This window comes from Dipodomys merriami, unplaced genomic scaffold (genome assembly GCF_024711535.1).
Source record: "Dipodomys merriami isolate MVZ:Mamm:240054 unplaced genomic scaffold, mDipMer1.0.p SCAF_63, whole genome shotgun sequence".
NCBI lineage: Eukaryota > Metazoa > Chordata > Mammalia > Rodentia > Heteromyidae > Dipodomys > Dipodomys merriami.
In genome coordinates this window covers 146,165-162,459 of record NW_027206213.1, presented here as the reverse complement: position 1 = coordinate 162,459, position 16,295 = coordinate 146,165, and the positions used below count along the sequence as shown (strand labels likewise).

The following is a 16,295-nucleotide window of genomic DNA, read 5'->3' as shown; positions in this document are numbered from 1 at the left end:
ATACTAAGGTTGCCAGATTAGAAAGAAAAAGAATAAAAAAATTCTTTTGAATGTAGATAATTTTTTAGGCTAAGCATATTTCAAATTTTACATTGGAAATATTATACTAAATGATTAGTTATTTAAAATTCAAGGTCTATTGAGCATTCTATGCTACGCAAGACTTCCTAAGTGACCTAAACATTTCTCTCCAAGAAGGGTTGGGGGAGTAGGTCAGTGGCAGACTGCTTGGCTAGTATGCACAAGGTCCTGAGTTCAATCCCTAGCAATGGAAACTTAAAATGAGCAAAGATTACACATAATTGCTGGGGTTCAGTGAAAGACATAGAGCTTAGTAGAATAATGTCCAGAGACAATATCACCAAACAAATAAAACAGGCTCTCACCAGTCACTTCATCCTTCTTCCTCTTCTTTGGCTTAGAGGCAGCAGTCTCACATGCTGATACAGTTGATTCTGAATGGCAACCTAATTGGGGCACAATAGTCTCTTTAAGACCTAAAAAGAAAAGGTTTCTAAATTACTAACTGTTCAAGAGTAACTATGAGCCTCAATCTAGAGAAAATATTAATTCATAAGAAATCTAAATCCATGGAAGTGGCGCTATAGCTCAAGTGGTAGAGTGCTAGCCTTGAGCTGAAGAGCTGAGGGACAGCGCCCAGGCCCAGAGTTCAAGCCCCATGGCCGACCAAAAAAAAAAAAAAAAGAAATCTAAATCCGGAGCTGGGAAGGTGGCTCAGCGGTAGAGCGCTTGCCTTGCATGCATGAGGCCCTGGGTTCGATTCCTCAGCACCACAATAAGCAGAAAAAAAAAACCGGAAGTGGCACTGTGGCTCAAGTGGTAGAGTGCTAGCCTTGAGCTGAAGAGCTGAGGGACAGCGCCCAGGCCCAGAGTTCAGGCCCACGACCGGACCCAAGAAAAAAAAATAAAAAGAAATCTAAATCCTCAAAACAAAGAATACAGTCTTTGCTTTAAAATAAATTTCTTGAAAGAACTCTGAAAAATATGTGTTTTTGCTTATAGTTTATTAAATTGGTAAAGAGGTTCTACCAGGCTGGGACTATCACTCAGTGATAGAGTGCTTGCCTAGAATGAGGCCCTAGGTTTGACTCTCTACCACAGGAAAAACAAACCATCAAAAAAACCAACTAGCCAGGAGCTGGTGACTCATGCCTGTAATCCTAGATACTTAGAAGGCTGAGATCTGACGATAGTGGTTCAAAGCCAGCCCAGGCAGGAAAGTCTGTGAAACTATCTGCAATGAACTACCAGATAACTAGACGTGGCACTTTGGCTCAAGTGGTAGAGTGCAGCCTTGAGCTGAAGAGCTTAGGGACAGCACCCAGGTCCCAGAGTTCAAGCCCCATGACTGACAAAAAACAAACAAACAAAAAACAAACAAAAAATGATTAAGTAATATAAAACTAAAAAGTTGGGAGCTGGGCACTGGTGGCTCATGCCTATAATTCTAACTACTGAGGAGGCTGAGATCTGAGGATCTTGGTTCAAAGCCAGACCAGGCAGAAAAGTTAATGAATTCTTATCTCCAATAATCTACCAAAAAGCCAGAAATGGAGCTGTGGTTCAAGTGGTAGAGTTCTAACCCTGAGCCAAACAAGCTCAAGGACAGTGCCCAGGCACTGAGTTCAAACTCCACTAGCATGTATGTACGCACACGCGCGTGCATGCACATGCCACACACACACACACATACAAACACACAAAGTGGGAGCTACTACCAGCTAAAAATTAAGATAAATTAGATGCTGGTGGCTCATGCCTGTAATCCCACCTACTAAGATGAAGATGGAATTCAAAGTCAGCCTGGGCAGGAAAATCTGACTTAGCTTAATTAAACCAGCAAAAAGCCAGAAGAAAGTGGCTAGGAGAAAATGAGAGAAGGGGTGACATTATCCAAACAGAAATGTACTCATTACCTGACTTAAATAACAACTGCCACCACTTCGTATATCATCATCTTAACAATTGAAAATAAGCCAGGGGCTGGGAAGGTGGCTCAGTGGTAGAGCGCTTGCCTTGCATGCATGAGGCCCTGGGTTCGACTCCTCAGCACCACATAAGCAAAAAGAAAAAAGCCGGAAGTGGCACTGTGGCTCAAGTGGTAGAGCGCTAGCCCTGAGCTGAAGAGCTGAGGGACAGCGCCCAGGCCCAAAGTTCAGGCCCCATGACCGGACCCCTCTCCCCCCCAAAAAAAAGAAAAGAAAAGAAGCCAGAAGTGGATCTTAAGCTCAAGTTGTAGAGTACCAGCCTTCAGTGCAAAAGTTAAACGAGCTTATAAGGCCCTGAATTCAAAACCTACTATTGGCATGGCACCCAACTAAAAAAATCATTAGGGCTGAGAATGTAGCTTAGTGGTAGAGTGCTTGTCTAGCATGCATGAAGCCCTGGTTAGATTCCTCAGTACCACATAAACAGAAAAAGCTGGAAGTGGCACTGTGGCTCAAGTTGGCAGAGCTCTAGCCTTGAGCAAAGAAGCTCAAGGACAGTGTCCAGGCTCTCAGTTCAAGCCCCAGGCGTGGCAAAAAACAAAAACAAAACAAACCAAAAAGATCACTAAGTTGGGCACTGGTAGCTGATGCATGTAATCCTAGGCAATTGAGAGGCTAAGATCCAGCACCACTATTAGGGAGGTGGAGGCAGGAGGATTACAAGTTCAAGGCCACCTTATCTCAAATACAGAATAAAAACAAAAGGAATGGAGCATTGGGTGGCTTACACCTGTAATCCCAGCTATTCACAGGAAGCTGAGATCTGAGGATTGAGGTTTGAAGCCAGACTGGGAAGGCAAAGTCCATGAGAGTCTCATCACCAATTAACCATCAGAATTGGAGCTGTGGAGCTGGGCGCCCGTGGCTCATGCCTGTAACCTAGCTACTCAGGAGGCTGAGATCTGAGGATCTTGGTTCAGAGTCAGCCGGGCAGGAAAGTCCGTGAAACTCTTATCTCCAGTAAAACCACTAGAAAACCGGAAGTGGTGCTATGGCTCAAGCGGTAGAGTGCTTGCCTTGAGTTGAAGAGTGCATGGACAGCGGACAGCGCCAAAGCCTAGAGGTCAAGCCCCACAACTGGTCAAAAAGAGAATTGGAGCTGTTGTTCAAGTAGCAGAACATAAGACTTGAGTGAAAAAGCTCTGGAACAGCAAACACCTAGGCCCTGAGTTCAAGCCCTAGGATGCACACACATACACACATACACACAGTCCACAGGTCAAGTGGTAGAATCCTCAACCAAGCATGAGGCCCAAGCAACTACTGCTGCTTGGGAAAAATGTATTTTATTTTATTTATTTTTTGTCGGTCGTGGGGGTTGAACTCTGGGTCTGGGCACTGTCCCTCAGCTCTTCAGCTCAAGGCTAGCGCTCTACCACTTGAGCCACAGAACCACTTCTGGTTTTTTCTGCTTATGTGGTGCTGAGGAATTGAACCCAGGGTCTCATGCATGCGAGGTAAGCGCTCTACCACTGAGCCACCTTCCCAGCCCCCAAAAATGTTTTTTATTTGAATTAAATAGCAATTGTGAAGCCAGGTACAGGTGGCCCATGCATGTAATCCTAGCTACTGAGGAGGCTGAGATCTGAGGATTGTGGTGCAAAGCCAGCCTAGGCAGGAAAGTCCACAAGACTCTTATCTCCAATAAACCACTCAGAAAACCGGAAGTGTCACTGTGGCTCAAGTGGTAGAGCACTCGCCTTGAGCTAAAGAGTTGAGGACAGCACCCAGGCCCAGAGTTCAAGCCCCACAACTGACCAAAAAAGTAATTATGTCCAATGTTGCTAGGACAATGTATAGTGCATCAGTGGAATACTTTGTCATTTATTTATTTTTTGGTGTGGTCGTGGGGCCTGAACTCTGGGCCTGGGTGTGTCCCTCAGCTCTTTAGCTCAAGGCTAGCACTCTACCACTTGAGCCACAGTGACACTTCTGGGTTTTTAAAAATTCTGCTTATGTGGTGCTGAGGAATCAAACCCAGGGCCTCATGCATACAAGGCAAGCGCTCTACCACTGAGCCACCTTCCCAGCCCCACTTTGTCATTTTAGAATACCATAGCAGTGGTGTCGATTATACCACTTACCACTAGAATCAAAATTTAGGAAGTCTGAGAATTCCTGAGCCAATGTCTCATCACTGGCAAAGGCACAGATGCAGGCAAAGAAATGAATGCATCTCTGGGCTGCCTCATCCTTAGAGGCACTTGACTTGTGTGATTTCAGAGTCTGGCAAGAGCAGAAGAAGCGGCGCTCTGGCAAACTTCTGGCACTGATTTTCTGCACAAAAGATGTATGCAAATATCCCAAGCTATGCTTCTGGCTTGCCTTGCATTTTACTACCAAGATGTTCTTAGTAATCCTCTGTACCAGGGGACCTGTGGGTTCAGTGGCCAACTGCCAGATGGTCTGTTTGGTTTCTGGGGAGGCCTGCATAGCGTTGAGGACTGAACTCTTCAGGGTCAGAGGGGTGGCCTCTGCCTGGCAGTTCACTGCCAGCTTGATGTGCTGGCACTGGTTTTCCACAACACCCTGAGTGGCAGCTTTTAAACATGAGGGGACATAACACCGTCCAGAGCTCAGCTGAGTGATGATTGTCCCATCCACTGTTTGGATTGTTGTCTCTGAAACACCTAGCTCCACAAAACATCGGTAATCAGGGCCCCGGTCCCTTTGCCGCACAGAGTAGACCTGCAGATCAGAGCCTGTGATGATTTTGACAGCTTCCACACTTGGCTGCTTTCGTGCACCATAGCGAAATATAGTTCCACATGTCTTGTTCTTACAGCTCAGGCCTCGGGTCCCATTGTATGTTCCACATCGGGGACACTTTCTGATTCCCCTCAATGTGGCCTTCCCCAAGTCAGATAAGAAAGCTGGGACTTTAGTTCTCACAGAGTTTGGTTCCATTTTTCACAGGCCCTAGAAAGACAAGGCCATTGGCATGAGTAAACATTCACATATACAAAAAGCAAAAACTTCTCATGGTATTTACAAAGCAAAATGAAAGAGGCAAATCATACCACAAAGCAATATAAATAATTGAATACAATAAAATGGAAGAAATTTTGCTCTTCATATTGTGTGTATGTGTGCGTGTGTGTGTTGGTCCTGGGGCTTGAACTCAGTATCTAGGCATACTCACAGAGCATTTGTGCTTAAGTCTATTGCTCTACCACTTTGAGCCACAGCATGATTTCCAGTTTTTTTGTAGTTCAGTTAAGTGGAGATAAGAGTCTCACAGCCGGAAAAAAAAAAAAGAGTCTCACAGCTGGGCACTGGTGGCTCACGCCTGAAATCCTAGCTACTCAGGAGGTTGAGATCTGAGGATCCCAGTTCAAAGCCAGCCTGGGCAGGAAAGGCCATGAAACTCTTATCTCCAATTAACCACCAGAAAACCAGAAATGGTGCTGTGGCTCAAGTGGTAGAGCGCTCTCCTTGAGTTGAAGAGCTCAGGGACAGTGCCCCAGGCCCAGAGTTCAAGCCCCATGACCAACCAAAAAAAAAAAAAAAAGTCTCACAGACTTTTCTGCCTGGGCTGGCTCTGAACTGCAATCTTCAGATTTCAGCCTTCTGAATAGTTAGGGTTACAGGCATCAGTCACCTCTGTACATTAAAAAAAAATACTATTTTAGGAATCAAAGTACTTCCAAGTATTTCTCTATACTCAATCTGTTCTATATAATAACCAAAGTTACTTAATCAAATATATATATATATATATTTTATTTTTAATTTAATTTTATTTTTTTGCTGGTCATGGAGCTTGAACTCTGGGCTTGGGCACTGTTCTGAGCTCTTCAGCTCACAGCTAGTGCTCTACCACTTGAGCCATAGCACTCACTTCCAGCTTTTTCTGTGTACGTGGTGTTGAGGAATAGAACTTAGGGCCTCATGCATGCAAGGCCCTGAGCCACCTTCCCAGCCCTATATTTTTATTTTTTGCCAGTCCTGAGGCTTGAACTCTGGGCCTGGGGCATGGTCCCTGAGCTCCTTTTGCTCACGGCTAACTCTACCACTTGAGCCACAGTACCACTTCTAGCTTTTTCTGTGATTAATTGGAGCTAAGAGTCTCACAGACTTTCCTGACCAGGCTGGTTTGGAACTGTGTGATCCTCAGATCCCAGCCTCCTAAGTAGCTAGGATTACAGGCATGAGCCACTGGCACCTGGTGAATCTTTTTTTTTTGTTTTGTTTTGTTTTTGGAAAGTTTTTGTAAGGATTTTAGTATAACAAGGTTAAAGTAGGGAGAAATATGAAAAAGAGAAATCTTATCTGCTCCTCATGCAAGAATGGGAGTTAAAGCTTCAAAGTGGTCAGCCAGGCCTAATTACTCAGAAAGCTGAGATCTGAGAGTCATGGTTCAAAGCTAGCCTGGGCAGGAAAGTCCATGAGACTCATCTCCAAGTAACCACCAAAAAGCTGAAATGTGGTTTGGGTTAAGTGGCAGAAGGCCAGTCTTGAGCAAAAAAGCCAATGAGGGCTAGGGAATGTAGCTTAGTGGTAGGGTGCTTGCCTAGCATGCATGAAGCCCTGGGTTCGAGTCCTCAGCACCACATAACAGAGAAAGCTGGAAGTGGTGCTGTGGCTATAGTGGTAGAGTGCTAACCTTGAGCAAAAGAATCTCAGAGGCAGTGCTCAGGCTCTGAGTTCAAGCACCAGGTCCCCCCCCCCCCCACCCCTCCAGAAAAAAAAAAATGCCAAATGAGAGCTTGAGGCTATGAGTTCAAGTACCATTACCATCACAAAAAACAAAGGAGTTAGAATGTTGTTTTTTTCTTTTTTTGGTCGGTCATGGGACCTGAACTCTGGGCACTGTCTCTCAGCTCTTCAGCTCCAGGCTAGTGCTCTACCACTTAAGCCACAGCGCCACTTCCAGCTTTTTCTGCTTATGTGGTTCTGAGGAATCGAACCCATGGCCTCATGCATGCAAGGCAAGCACTCTACCACTGAGCCACCTTCCCAACCCAGAATGGTGGTTTTTATATGCAGTTTTTATACTTTCTGAACTGGGGGAATATATGGGGTCATGTCATATAGAAACTCCTAATCCTCAGACAATGGTTTTGGGTAGGTAAGATGTATGAGGCCACCCAAAACACAAGTAATTTTCAGGACTTCCTTTTTGTTGTTGTTGTTGGTCGCGGGGCTTGAACTCTGGGCCTGGACGCTGTCCCTGTGCTCTTCAGCTCAAGGCTAGCGCTCTACCACTTGAACTACAGCTCCACTTCCAGTTTTCTGGTGGTTAATTGGAAATAAGAGTCTCATGGCCTTTCCTGCCGGGTCTGGCTTTGAACCATGATCCTCAGATCTCAGCTTCCTGAGTAGCTAGGATTACAGGTGTGAGCCACCAGCGCCCAGCTAGGACTTCCTTCATCCAGACATTCCTTTCCTTCTTTCAGTCTCTACCTACTCATAAAGAGGTCTCAGATTTTTACCATTTCAAAAGTAGATTTAGAAAGCGCCTATGTCTCTAATCGTACGTGTTAACAAGATACACAGATATTTTAATTTCATTAAAGACTGGAGAGGAGGGAAGGTGGGTTCTTTCCCTTTCACTATTTCCCACAAAACCCAGATCCTACCTGTACCAGCTGCCAGGGCATCTGGACAACAGTATAACCTGAATTTGTAAGACCTAAATATGACGATCAGAAAGGATAGGTAAAGGCATGATCACTTGCAGAGTAAATGATATTACTTAGCCCAAAGGCTTCAGAAGATTGAACTCTATGGTGTAACAATGTAGACATTCTGTCTCCTCCTTCTTGACCAGCCAATGGCAAAGCTCCTGACCAATGTTCCACAATCTAGGATTCCCACTCCCCTAAATGGAGATCTTGGCAGTCTATAAGTAAATAAGAAAATAATATTAAAGTTATATATAGATGGGATGATTCTTTCTAAGTAATCAGATAGAACAGGGCCTGGGATAGGCCATACATAGTATATATGAGGTCCTGAGTTCAGTCCTCAGCACCAAACAAAAACAACAACCACAAACCAACAAAAAACAAAACTCCACAGACTAACACATAAAATCTTATTAATTTTTTTTTGGGGGGGGAGGGTCCGGTCATGGGGCTGGGCACTGTCCCTCAGCCTTTCAGCTCAAGGCTAGTGCTCTACCACTTGTGCCACAGTGCCACTTCCGGCTTTTTTCTTTTTGCTTATGTGATGCTGAGGAATTGAACCCAGGGCTTCATGCATGCAAGGCAAGTGCTTTACCACTAAGCCACCTTCCCAGCCCCAAAATCTTATTCTTTAAGGCTTAAGATAGCCTCAAATTGCAAACCTTCAGATCTCAGCCTCCTGGTATTTAGTATTACAGGTGTGAGCCACTGGCTCCCAGCTATTTGTTTTTGAGTCAAGGTGTTGCTATGTAGTTCAGGCTGACCTTGAACTCATGATTTTCCTGCCTCAGCCTTCTAAGTGCTATGATTACAGGCGTGCACCCTCACATACATGTCAGTTTATAAACATACAAATGTAGGTTTCTGTTTTCATCAAATGGAGTTACATTGCATACATCATTCACAGTTTGCTTTTTCCTCTTACTATTTAATACTACATTTCTATATAAGCATATACAGCCTGAATCCATCCTTTTATGGCTGTTGAGTACTTTGTAGAGTTACTATTACAGTTTAGCCAGCTCTAGCATTATTTTTGTAGGGTTTTTCTTTTTGGCCTTGAACACAGGCCCTGGATGCTGTCCATGGGGTATTTTCTCTCAAGACTGGTACACTACTGCTTGAGCCACAGTTCTATTTCTGGCTTTTTGCTGGTTAACTGGAGGTAGTCTCAGGCTTTTCCTGCCCTGGCTTGTCTTTGAACCAGATCTAAGCCTCCTGAGTAGTTAGGATTACAGCATGAGTCACAGATGACTAGCTGGAATTCAAATAATTTTTAATCAGTTAACCAAAGTATCTTTTTTTTTTAAATTTTATTTTATTTTATTTGAGAACATACTGTACAGAGGGGCTACAATTACATGGGCAGGATAATGCATACATTTCTTACCAAGCATTGCAGCCTCCTCCTTAACCAAAGTATCTTAAGATTACGCAACATAACAAGATATTTGTGGGCAAAGATGATCATTTAATATATAATCGTTATCAATCTTGTCTCACTTCCTAGAAGAATAAACTCAAGACAGATAAAACACTGAAGCTCAAAACAAGTTATTTTTCCTTTTCCTTTTTCTTTTTTTTGCTGGTCCTGGGTTTGAACTCTGGGCCTGCGTATAGTCCCTGGGCTTTTGTGCACAACACTAGCACTTTACTACTAGAGTCACAACTCCACTTCCAGCTTTTTGTGGCTAACTGGAGATAAGTTTCATGATTTTTCTTGTCCAGGCTGGCTTGGAATTGCAATCCTCAGATCTCAGCCTCCTGAACAGTTAGGTGTTAACTGGCTTCATTTTTTTTTTTTTTTGTGGGGGGTGGGTGGGATGGGGGAGGGCAGTCTGGTCAAGGGCCTGAACTCTGGGCCTGGGCGCTGTCCCTCAGCTCTTCAGCTCAAGGCTAGAGCTCTACTACTTGTGCCACAGCACCACTTCCGGCTTTTTTTTTCTGCTTGTGGTGCTGAGGAATCGGACCTAGGGCCTCATGCATGCAAGGCAAGCGCTCTACCACTGAGCCACCTTCCCAGTGCTTCATTTGTTTTTTTTTGTTTGTTTGTTTGTTTTTGTGAAAATACTGTACGAGAGGGGTTACAATTACATGGGCAAGATAATGAGTACATTTCTTATCAAGTATTGTAGCCTCCTCCTTTGTTTCCCCTTCCCATCCATTCCCATCCTCCCCCACCTCCCGCCCCCCCTCTTCATTTGTTTTTAAGATAGAGTCTCACTATATTGCCAAGGCTGACCTTGAACTCCTGGGTGTGATTCTTTTCTGTCTCCCAAGTAGCTTGAACAACAGGCATATACCACCAAGCCAATGTCAAGTGGCAGAGGTCTGCCTAATAAGGTGGCAGCCTGAGCTCTAACCCCAGTAGCAAAAAATATGTGTGTAGGACTGGGAATGTGGCTCAGTGGTAGAGTGCCTGCCTAGCATGCATGAAGCCCTAGGTTTAATTCCTTAGTACTGCATAAACAGAAAAAGCCGGAAGTGGCATTGTGGTTCAAGTGGTAGAATGCTAGCTTTGAGCAAAAGAAGCTTAGGGACAGTGCCCAGGCCTTGAGTTCAAGCCTCAGGACTGACAAAAAAAAAAAAAAAAAGTGTGTATAGCTATCTGTATTTATATATTCTCAGAATGAGGATGACCTAAATGATGTGAAACCCAAGTATATAAAATAATAAATCTTGCTGGGCACTAGTGGCTCACGCCTGTAATCCTAGTTACTCAGGAGGCTGAGATCTGAGGATTATGGTTCAAAGCCAGCCTGGGCAGGAAATGAGACTGATCTCCAATTAACCACCAGAAAACTGGAAGTGGTGCTGGGGCTCAAATGGTAGAGCGCTCACCTTGAGCTAAAGAGCTGAGCAACAGTGCCCAGGCCCAGAGTTCAAGTCCCATCACAGACAAAAATTAATTAATTAATTAATTATTAATTAATAAATCTTCCCAGGGAATGCCAGTGTTCTGTACTGTCTTTTTAGCAATTTTATGAGGCATTCTTTGCACACTATACAATTTACCCATTTTAAGTGTTAGATTCACTAGAATTTATTAAATTGACATAATTGGGCACCCATCATTATAATACAGTTTTAGCATGCTTCCATCACCCAAAAAAGAAATCATTTGTCATTTGTAGTCATTCACCATTCCCAGCCTTAGACCCAGGCAATCACTAATCTGCTTTCAGTTTCTACAAATTATCTTTTCTGGACATTTCATATAAATGGATGACTTTTTTTCACTGAACATGTTTTCAAGGCTCTGCAATATTGCAGCATGCACTAGTTTCCTTTTTCTTTTCTTTTAGAGGCAGAGTTTCATTACATAGCCCAGACTGACGATGAACTCCTGCTATAGCCCAGACTGGCCCTAAGTTCCCAATCCTCCTATCTTAGCCCAGTGTTGGGATTATACTTCTTTTACGTATATGAAAAAATCATATTATGTTCAGTCACCAGTCAATAAATATTGTATTGGCTATTACAAACAGTGCTGCTGAGAATATTAATGTCCAGGTATCTGCATGGACAGATGTCGTCATTTCTCTTGGACACACACACACACACACACACACACACACACACACACACACACACGGAACTGTTGGATGCTAGCATTTAACTTATTTTTTGTACATTTTTTATTGTAAAAATGCTGTACAGAGGGGTTACAGTTACATGAATAAGGTAATGAGTACATTTCCTATTGAGCATTGTTGCCTCCTCCTTTAACTTTTTTTTTTTTTTTTTTTTTTGGGTCTGGTCATGGGGCCTGAACTCTGGGCCTGGGCGCTGTCCCTCAGCTCTTCAGCTCAAGGCTAGCACTCTACCACTTGAGCCACAGCGCCACCTCCGGCTTTTTTCTTTTTGCTTATGTGGTGCTGAGGAATCGAACCCAGGGCCTCAGGCATGCAAGGCAAGCACTCTACCACTGAGCCATCTTCCCAGCCCCTCCTTTAACTTATTTTTAATTGTCACATAAAATATTACTGGGATGGGCTATGTGCCAGTGCCTCAAACTATAATTCTAGCTCCATAGGACTTAACTAGCAAAGAGAAGCTATCAATAGGCTCAGAGTTCAAGTCCCAGTAATGACATGAAAAAAATATATATACATATATATGTTTGTGGGGCTTGAAGTCTGGGCCTGGCACTGTCCTTCAGTTCTTCAGCTCAAGGCAATGTTCTACCACTTGAGCCATAGCACCACTTCTGGTTTTCTGGTGTTTAATTGGACATAAGAGACACATGGACTTTCCTGCCTGGACTGGCTCTGAACCATGATCCTCAGATCTCAACTTCCTGAGTAGCTAGGATTACAGGTATGAGCCACCAGCACTGGGCATGCATAGATAGATAGATAGATAGATAGATAGATAGATAGATAGATAGATAGATAGATAGATAGATAGATATGTATATTTTTGGTCGGTTGTGGGCTTGAACTCTGGGCTTGGGCGCTATCCCTCAGCTCTTCAGCTCAAGGCGAGCACTCTACCACTTGAGCCACAGCACCACTTCTGGTTCTCTAGTGGTTTATTGGAGATAAGTTTCTCATGGACTCTCCTTGACCAGGCTGGCTTTGAACCGTGATCCTTAGATCTCAGCCTCCTGAGTAACTAGGATTACAGGCGTGAGCCACCAGTGCCCAGCTTATATATATTTTTAACAGAGTGTGAATGGAACTCAATGGTACAGTACCTTCATAAATGTATGAAGCCCTGGGTTCAATCCCCAGCACCACACACAAGTTTACATAACTGGGTGTAGATGGCTCATGCCTGTAATCTTTGCAACTCAGAAGGCTGAGATCTGAAGAATGCTGTTCCTAATCAGCCTGGGCAAACAAATCTGTGTCTCTTATCTCCAATTAACCAGCAAAAAGTTGAAGTATAGCTGTGGCTCAAGTGGTAGAGAACCAGTCTTGGGTGAAAAAGCCAAGCAAGAGCAAGAAGCTTGTGTTTAAGCTTCAGTTCCAGCACACAAAAAAAGTTTGAATATATATATATAATATAAATATATTATATATATATTTATAGGGCAACAATGTGATGTTTCAATACATGTAAATATTGTTTAATGTTCAAGTTGGGGTAAAAATATCTCTTCTATATCCTTCTTAGTTTAGGCAACTGCTAAACTATTTCCAAAAGTGGCTGTGTATTTTATATTCCCATCAGCAATGTAAGTGGGTTTCTACTTCTCTATTTCTTAGCCTCCATCACTAGCCATTTGGGTAAAGTGGGCATATACTCATTGTGCTTATATTTGTAAATCTCTAATAAGTAATTTTTTTGGCTGGTTCTGGGGCTTGAACTCAAGGCCTAGGCGCCATCTCTGAGCTTATTTGCTCAAGCATAGCACTCTACCACTTGGGCTACAGCATCACTTCTGGCTTTTTCTGAGTAGTTTTTTCTTGAGATAATGTCTCCAAGGCTTTTCTGGCTGAGCTGGCTTCAAACTGTAATTCTCAGATCTCAGCCTCCTGGGTAGCTAGAATTACAGGCTAGAGCTACCAGTTCCTGGCAAATAATGATGTATTTTTATTTATTTATCTTTGGTGTGTGTACTAGGGCTTGAACTCTGGACCAGGACACTGTCCCTTAACTTTTTTGCTCAATGCTGGTGCTCTATAACATGAACAATGCCTCCATTTCTGGCTTTTTGGTGGTTAACTAGAGATAAGAATGTCACATGGACTTGGGGTTAAAGGCATGGTTCAGGTGGTAGGGCACCTGACAATGAGCATCAAGTGTAAAATACCAAGGCCAACCCCTGGTTGTCTCATGGAGGGGGTGGGAAGGTGCCTCAGTGGTAGAGCGCTTGCCTTGCATGCCTGAGGCCCTGGGTTCGATTCCCCAGCACCACATAAGCAAAAAGAAAAAAGCTGGAAGTGGCGCTATGGCTCAAGTAGTAGAGTGCTAGCCTTGAGCTGAAGAGCTGAGGGACAGCGCCCAGGCCCAGAGTTCAGGCCCCACGACTGGACCCCCCCCCCCCAAAAAAAAAAAAGAAATACAAATAGAGTCTCATGGATTTTCCTGCCTGGGCTGGCTTTGAACTGTGATTCTCAGAGCCACCAGCACTGGCTCAGTATTTTTTTTTTTAAGTGTCAGGAGCAGGGGTGCAACTTAGGCATAGAGAACTTCCTAGTATGCTCAAAGGTCTGGTTTTGATCTCCAGCACTAAAAACACAAGATTAACACTTGTGCAAAGTGACAGAAAAAAGATGAATTATCACTGAAGTAATGAGGATGTATAAAGAAATGATCTCCATTATTGGTGTGAGTATAAACTGCAAAACCCTTGAAAGGAACCTAAATTAAATGGAATACACATACTTTGCCACAGCAATTCCATGAGCTATATGGAATTTAGATTCCCTAAGATTTTATGAACTATACTGGCACATGTACAAAAAGTCCATAAAGAGCTGAATGCCAGTGGCTCGTGCCTATAATACTAGCTATTCAGGATATTTCTGAAGCCAGCCTGGGCAAGAAAGTCTGAGACTCTTATCTGAGTAAATACTAAAAAGTTGGAGATGGAGCTGTGGCTCAAGAAGCAGAGCATGGGGCTGGGAAGGTGGCTCAGTGGTAGAGTGCTTGCCTTGCATGCATAAGGCCCTGGGTTCCATTCCTCAGCAGCACATAAGTAGAAAAAACCGGAAGTGGCACTATGGCTCAAGTGGTAGAACACTAGCCTTGAGCTGAAGAGCTGAGGGGCAGCGCTCAGGCTCCATGACCAACACCACCAACAACAAAAAGCAGAGCATTAGCTTCCAGCACAAAAGCTCAAGGAGAGTACCCAGGCCCTGATTTAAAGCTCCAGGACCAACACACACACACACACACACACACACACACGCACACACGCACACACGCACACACACACGCACACACGCACACGCACACACACACACACACACACGCACGCACACGCACACACTCCATAAAGGGACACTCACTGCAAGATTACCAGCAATTAGCTGGGTGGCTCACACCCGTAATCCTAGCTAGCTACTCAGGAGGCTGAAGTCTGAGGGTCACAGTTCGAAGCCAGTCCAGACAGTAAAGTCTGTGAGACTCTTATCTCTAATTAACCACTCAAAAACTGGAAGTGGAGGGCTGGGAAGGTGGCTCAGTGGTAGAATGCTTGCCTTGCATGCATGAGGCCCTAGGTTCATTTCCTCCGCACCACATAAGCAGAAAAAGCTGGAAGTGGCGCTGTGGCTCAAGTGGTAGAGTGCTAGCCTTGAGCTGAAGAGCTGAGGGAACAGAGCCCAGGCCCAGAGCTCAGGCCCCATAACTGGCAAAAAAAAAACAAACAACAAAAAACAAACAACAAAACAAAACAAAAAAAACCTGGAAGTGGAGTTGTGGCTCAAACTCATAGAGCCCTAGCCGTGAGCAGAAAAACTCTCAGACTGTACCGAGTTCAAGCCCCACAAGGGGACCAAACAAATAATAATAATTAAAAAAAAGCGGACTGATAGGTAAGTGTCAAGGTATATTATGGACAAAAAGTGTAGTGCTTTGTGTATAATATGCTACTCAGTTTTGAAAGATGTGTCTATTGCCTCAGCAGTGACTTGAAACTTGGGAAAACAAGAGGGTGGGAAGCATATTTACTTTTCACTGTTTTGTACTGCTTGCATTTCAACACATGTACTAGTAAGTTATTATACACTTTCTTTTCAAGATATGTCAGGGTCTCACTAGGTAGCCCAGGCTGGCTTCAAACTCTTGTTCTTCCCACTTTCAGTCTCCAGTGCTGGGATTACAAGCATATTTACCACACCAACATTGACTACAGATTCTATATTACATTTAACGCAACTTGTAAACAGGCCAAAAAAAAAAAAAAAAAAAAAAGCCCAGGACTCGAAATCCAAAAAGTCTCCTGCTAGTAGTTGCCTCTCACCAAGTTTACAACGAACGGTTTTCTCCTAAAGAGAGGACGGGGGGGGGGGGGGGGGGGGGGGGAGACCAACAACGCCCTTCTAAGCTTCCTTGAAGCAGTGTTTTCTTCCAGGCACTACTGACTGTATCGTAGGTAGTTTGCTGGATGTTTAATGCTTTGGAAATACACTTTGGTGAAGATAAGAATAAGTACCATGCATTTTAAGCACAGGCGTGCTTGTTAAGAAAGGTACTTGGCAGTTATGTACTGCTCTCACAATCTTGCTTAAATACAATTTTTCTAGTTCATTTAGAGATGAAACTATGGCTCAGACTCGACGAGTGTCCGCCACAGGCCGCAAGAGTTTGGAATCTAATGGATTCCTGTAAAACCACAAGTTAGATCCCAATCTGGCCACGCGCAGAGTCAGCGCGGAGGGGAAAGGCATGCGCGTTCCCTCCCGCCGGCTTCCGGGACACGCATCCTTGCAACCTTCTTCCCAGCATCCTCCCCGCGCGACCGCTCACTTCCGGTGCCAAGCAGGCCCGAGAATTGCCACTCCAGCACCCAGCGTTTGGGACGCACTTTCCGCCTTGACCCCCCCCTGCCCTACACCCATCTTCCACACCACCCAGGCCTCTCTTATCACGATCCCTTACCTGCCCTGCGGTCCCCCCCTCCCCCGCGGGCCGAGGGCCCGTCGCTGACGACCGCCCTCACCTCTTCTCTCTTCGCCTGCCGCGGCCTTTTACAAACAGG

At 44.4% G+C, this 16,295-nt stretch overlaps 1 protein-coding gene across 5 annotated transcripts in view; it reads right to left on the bottom strand.

Moving 5' to 3' along the window:
• Positions 1–16,295, bottom strand: part of CUNH2orf42 (chromosome unknown C2orf42 homolog) — a 36,993-nt gene extending 20,698 nt beyond the window's left edge. For 2 of the 5 annotated variants that reach the window (XM_070004461.1, XM_070004465.1), the window contains exons 1-3: positions 16,196–16,289; positions 4,094–4,928; positions 387–497 (exon numbers count right to left, since the gene is read on the bottom strand). In XM_070004461.1, coding sequence (XP_069860562.1) covers positions 387–497; positions 4,094–4,916 — 934 coding nt within the window. In that variant the 5' untranslated portion in view covers positions 4,917–4,928; positions 16,196–16,289. Of the gene's footprint in view, positions 1–386; positions 498–4,093; positions 4,929–7,591; positions 7,730–16,195 lie in introns of those variants that run through there. The other 3 variants (XM_070004463.1, XM_070004464.1, XM_070004462.1) reach the window with 3 other exon arrangements.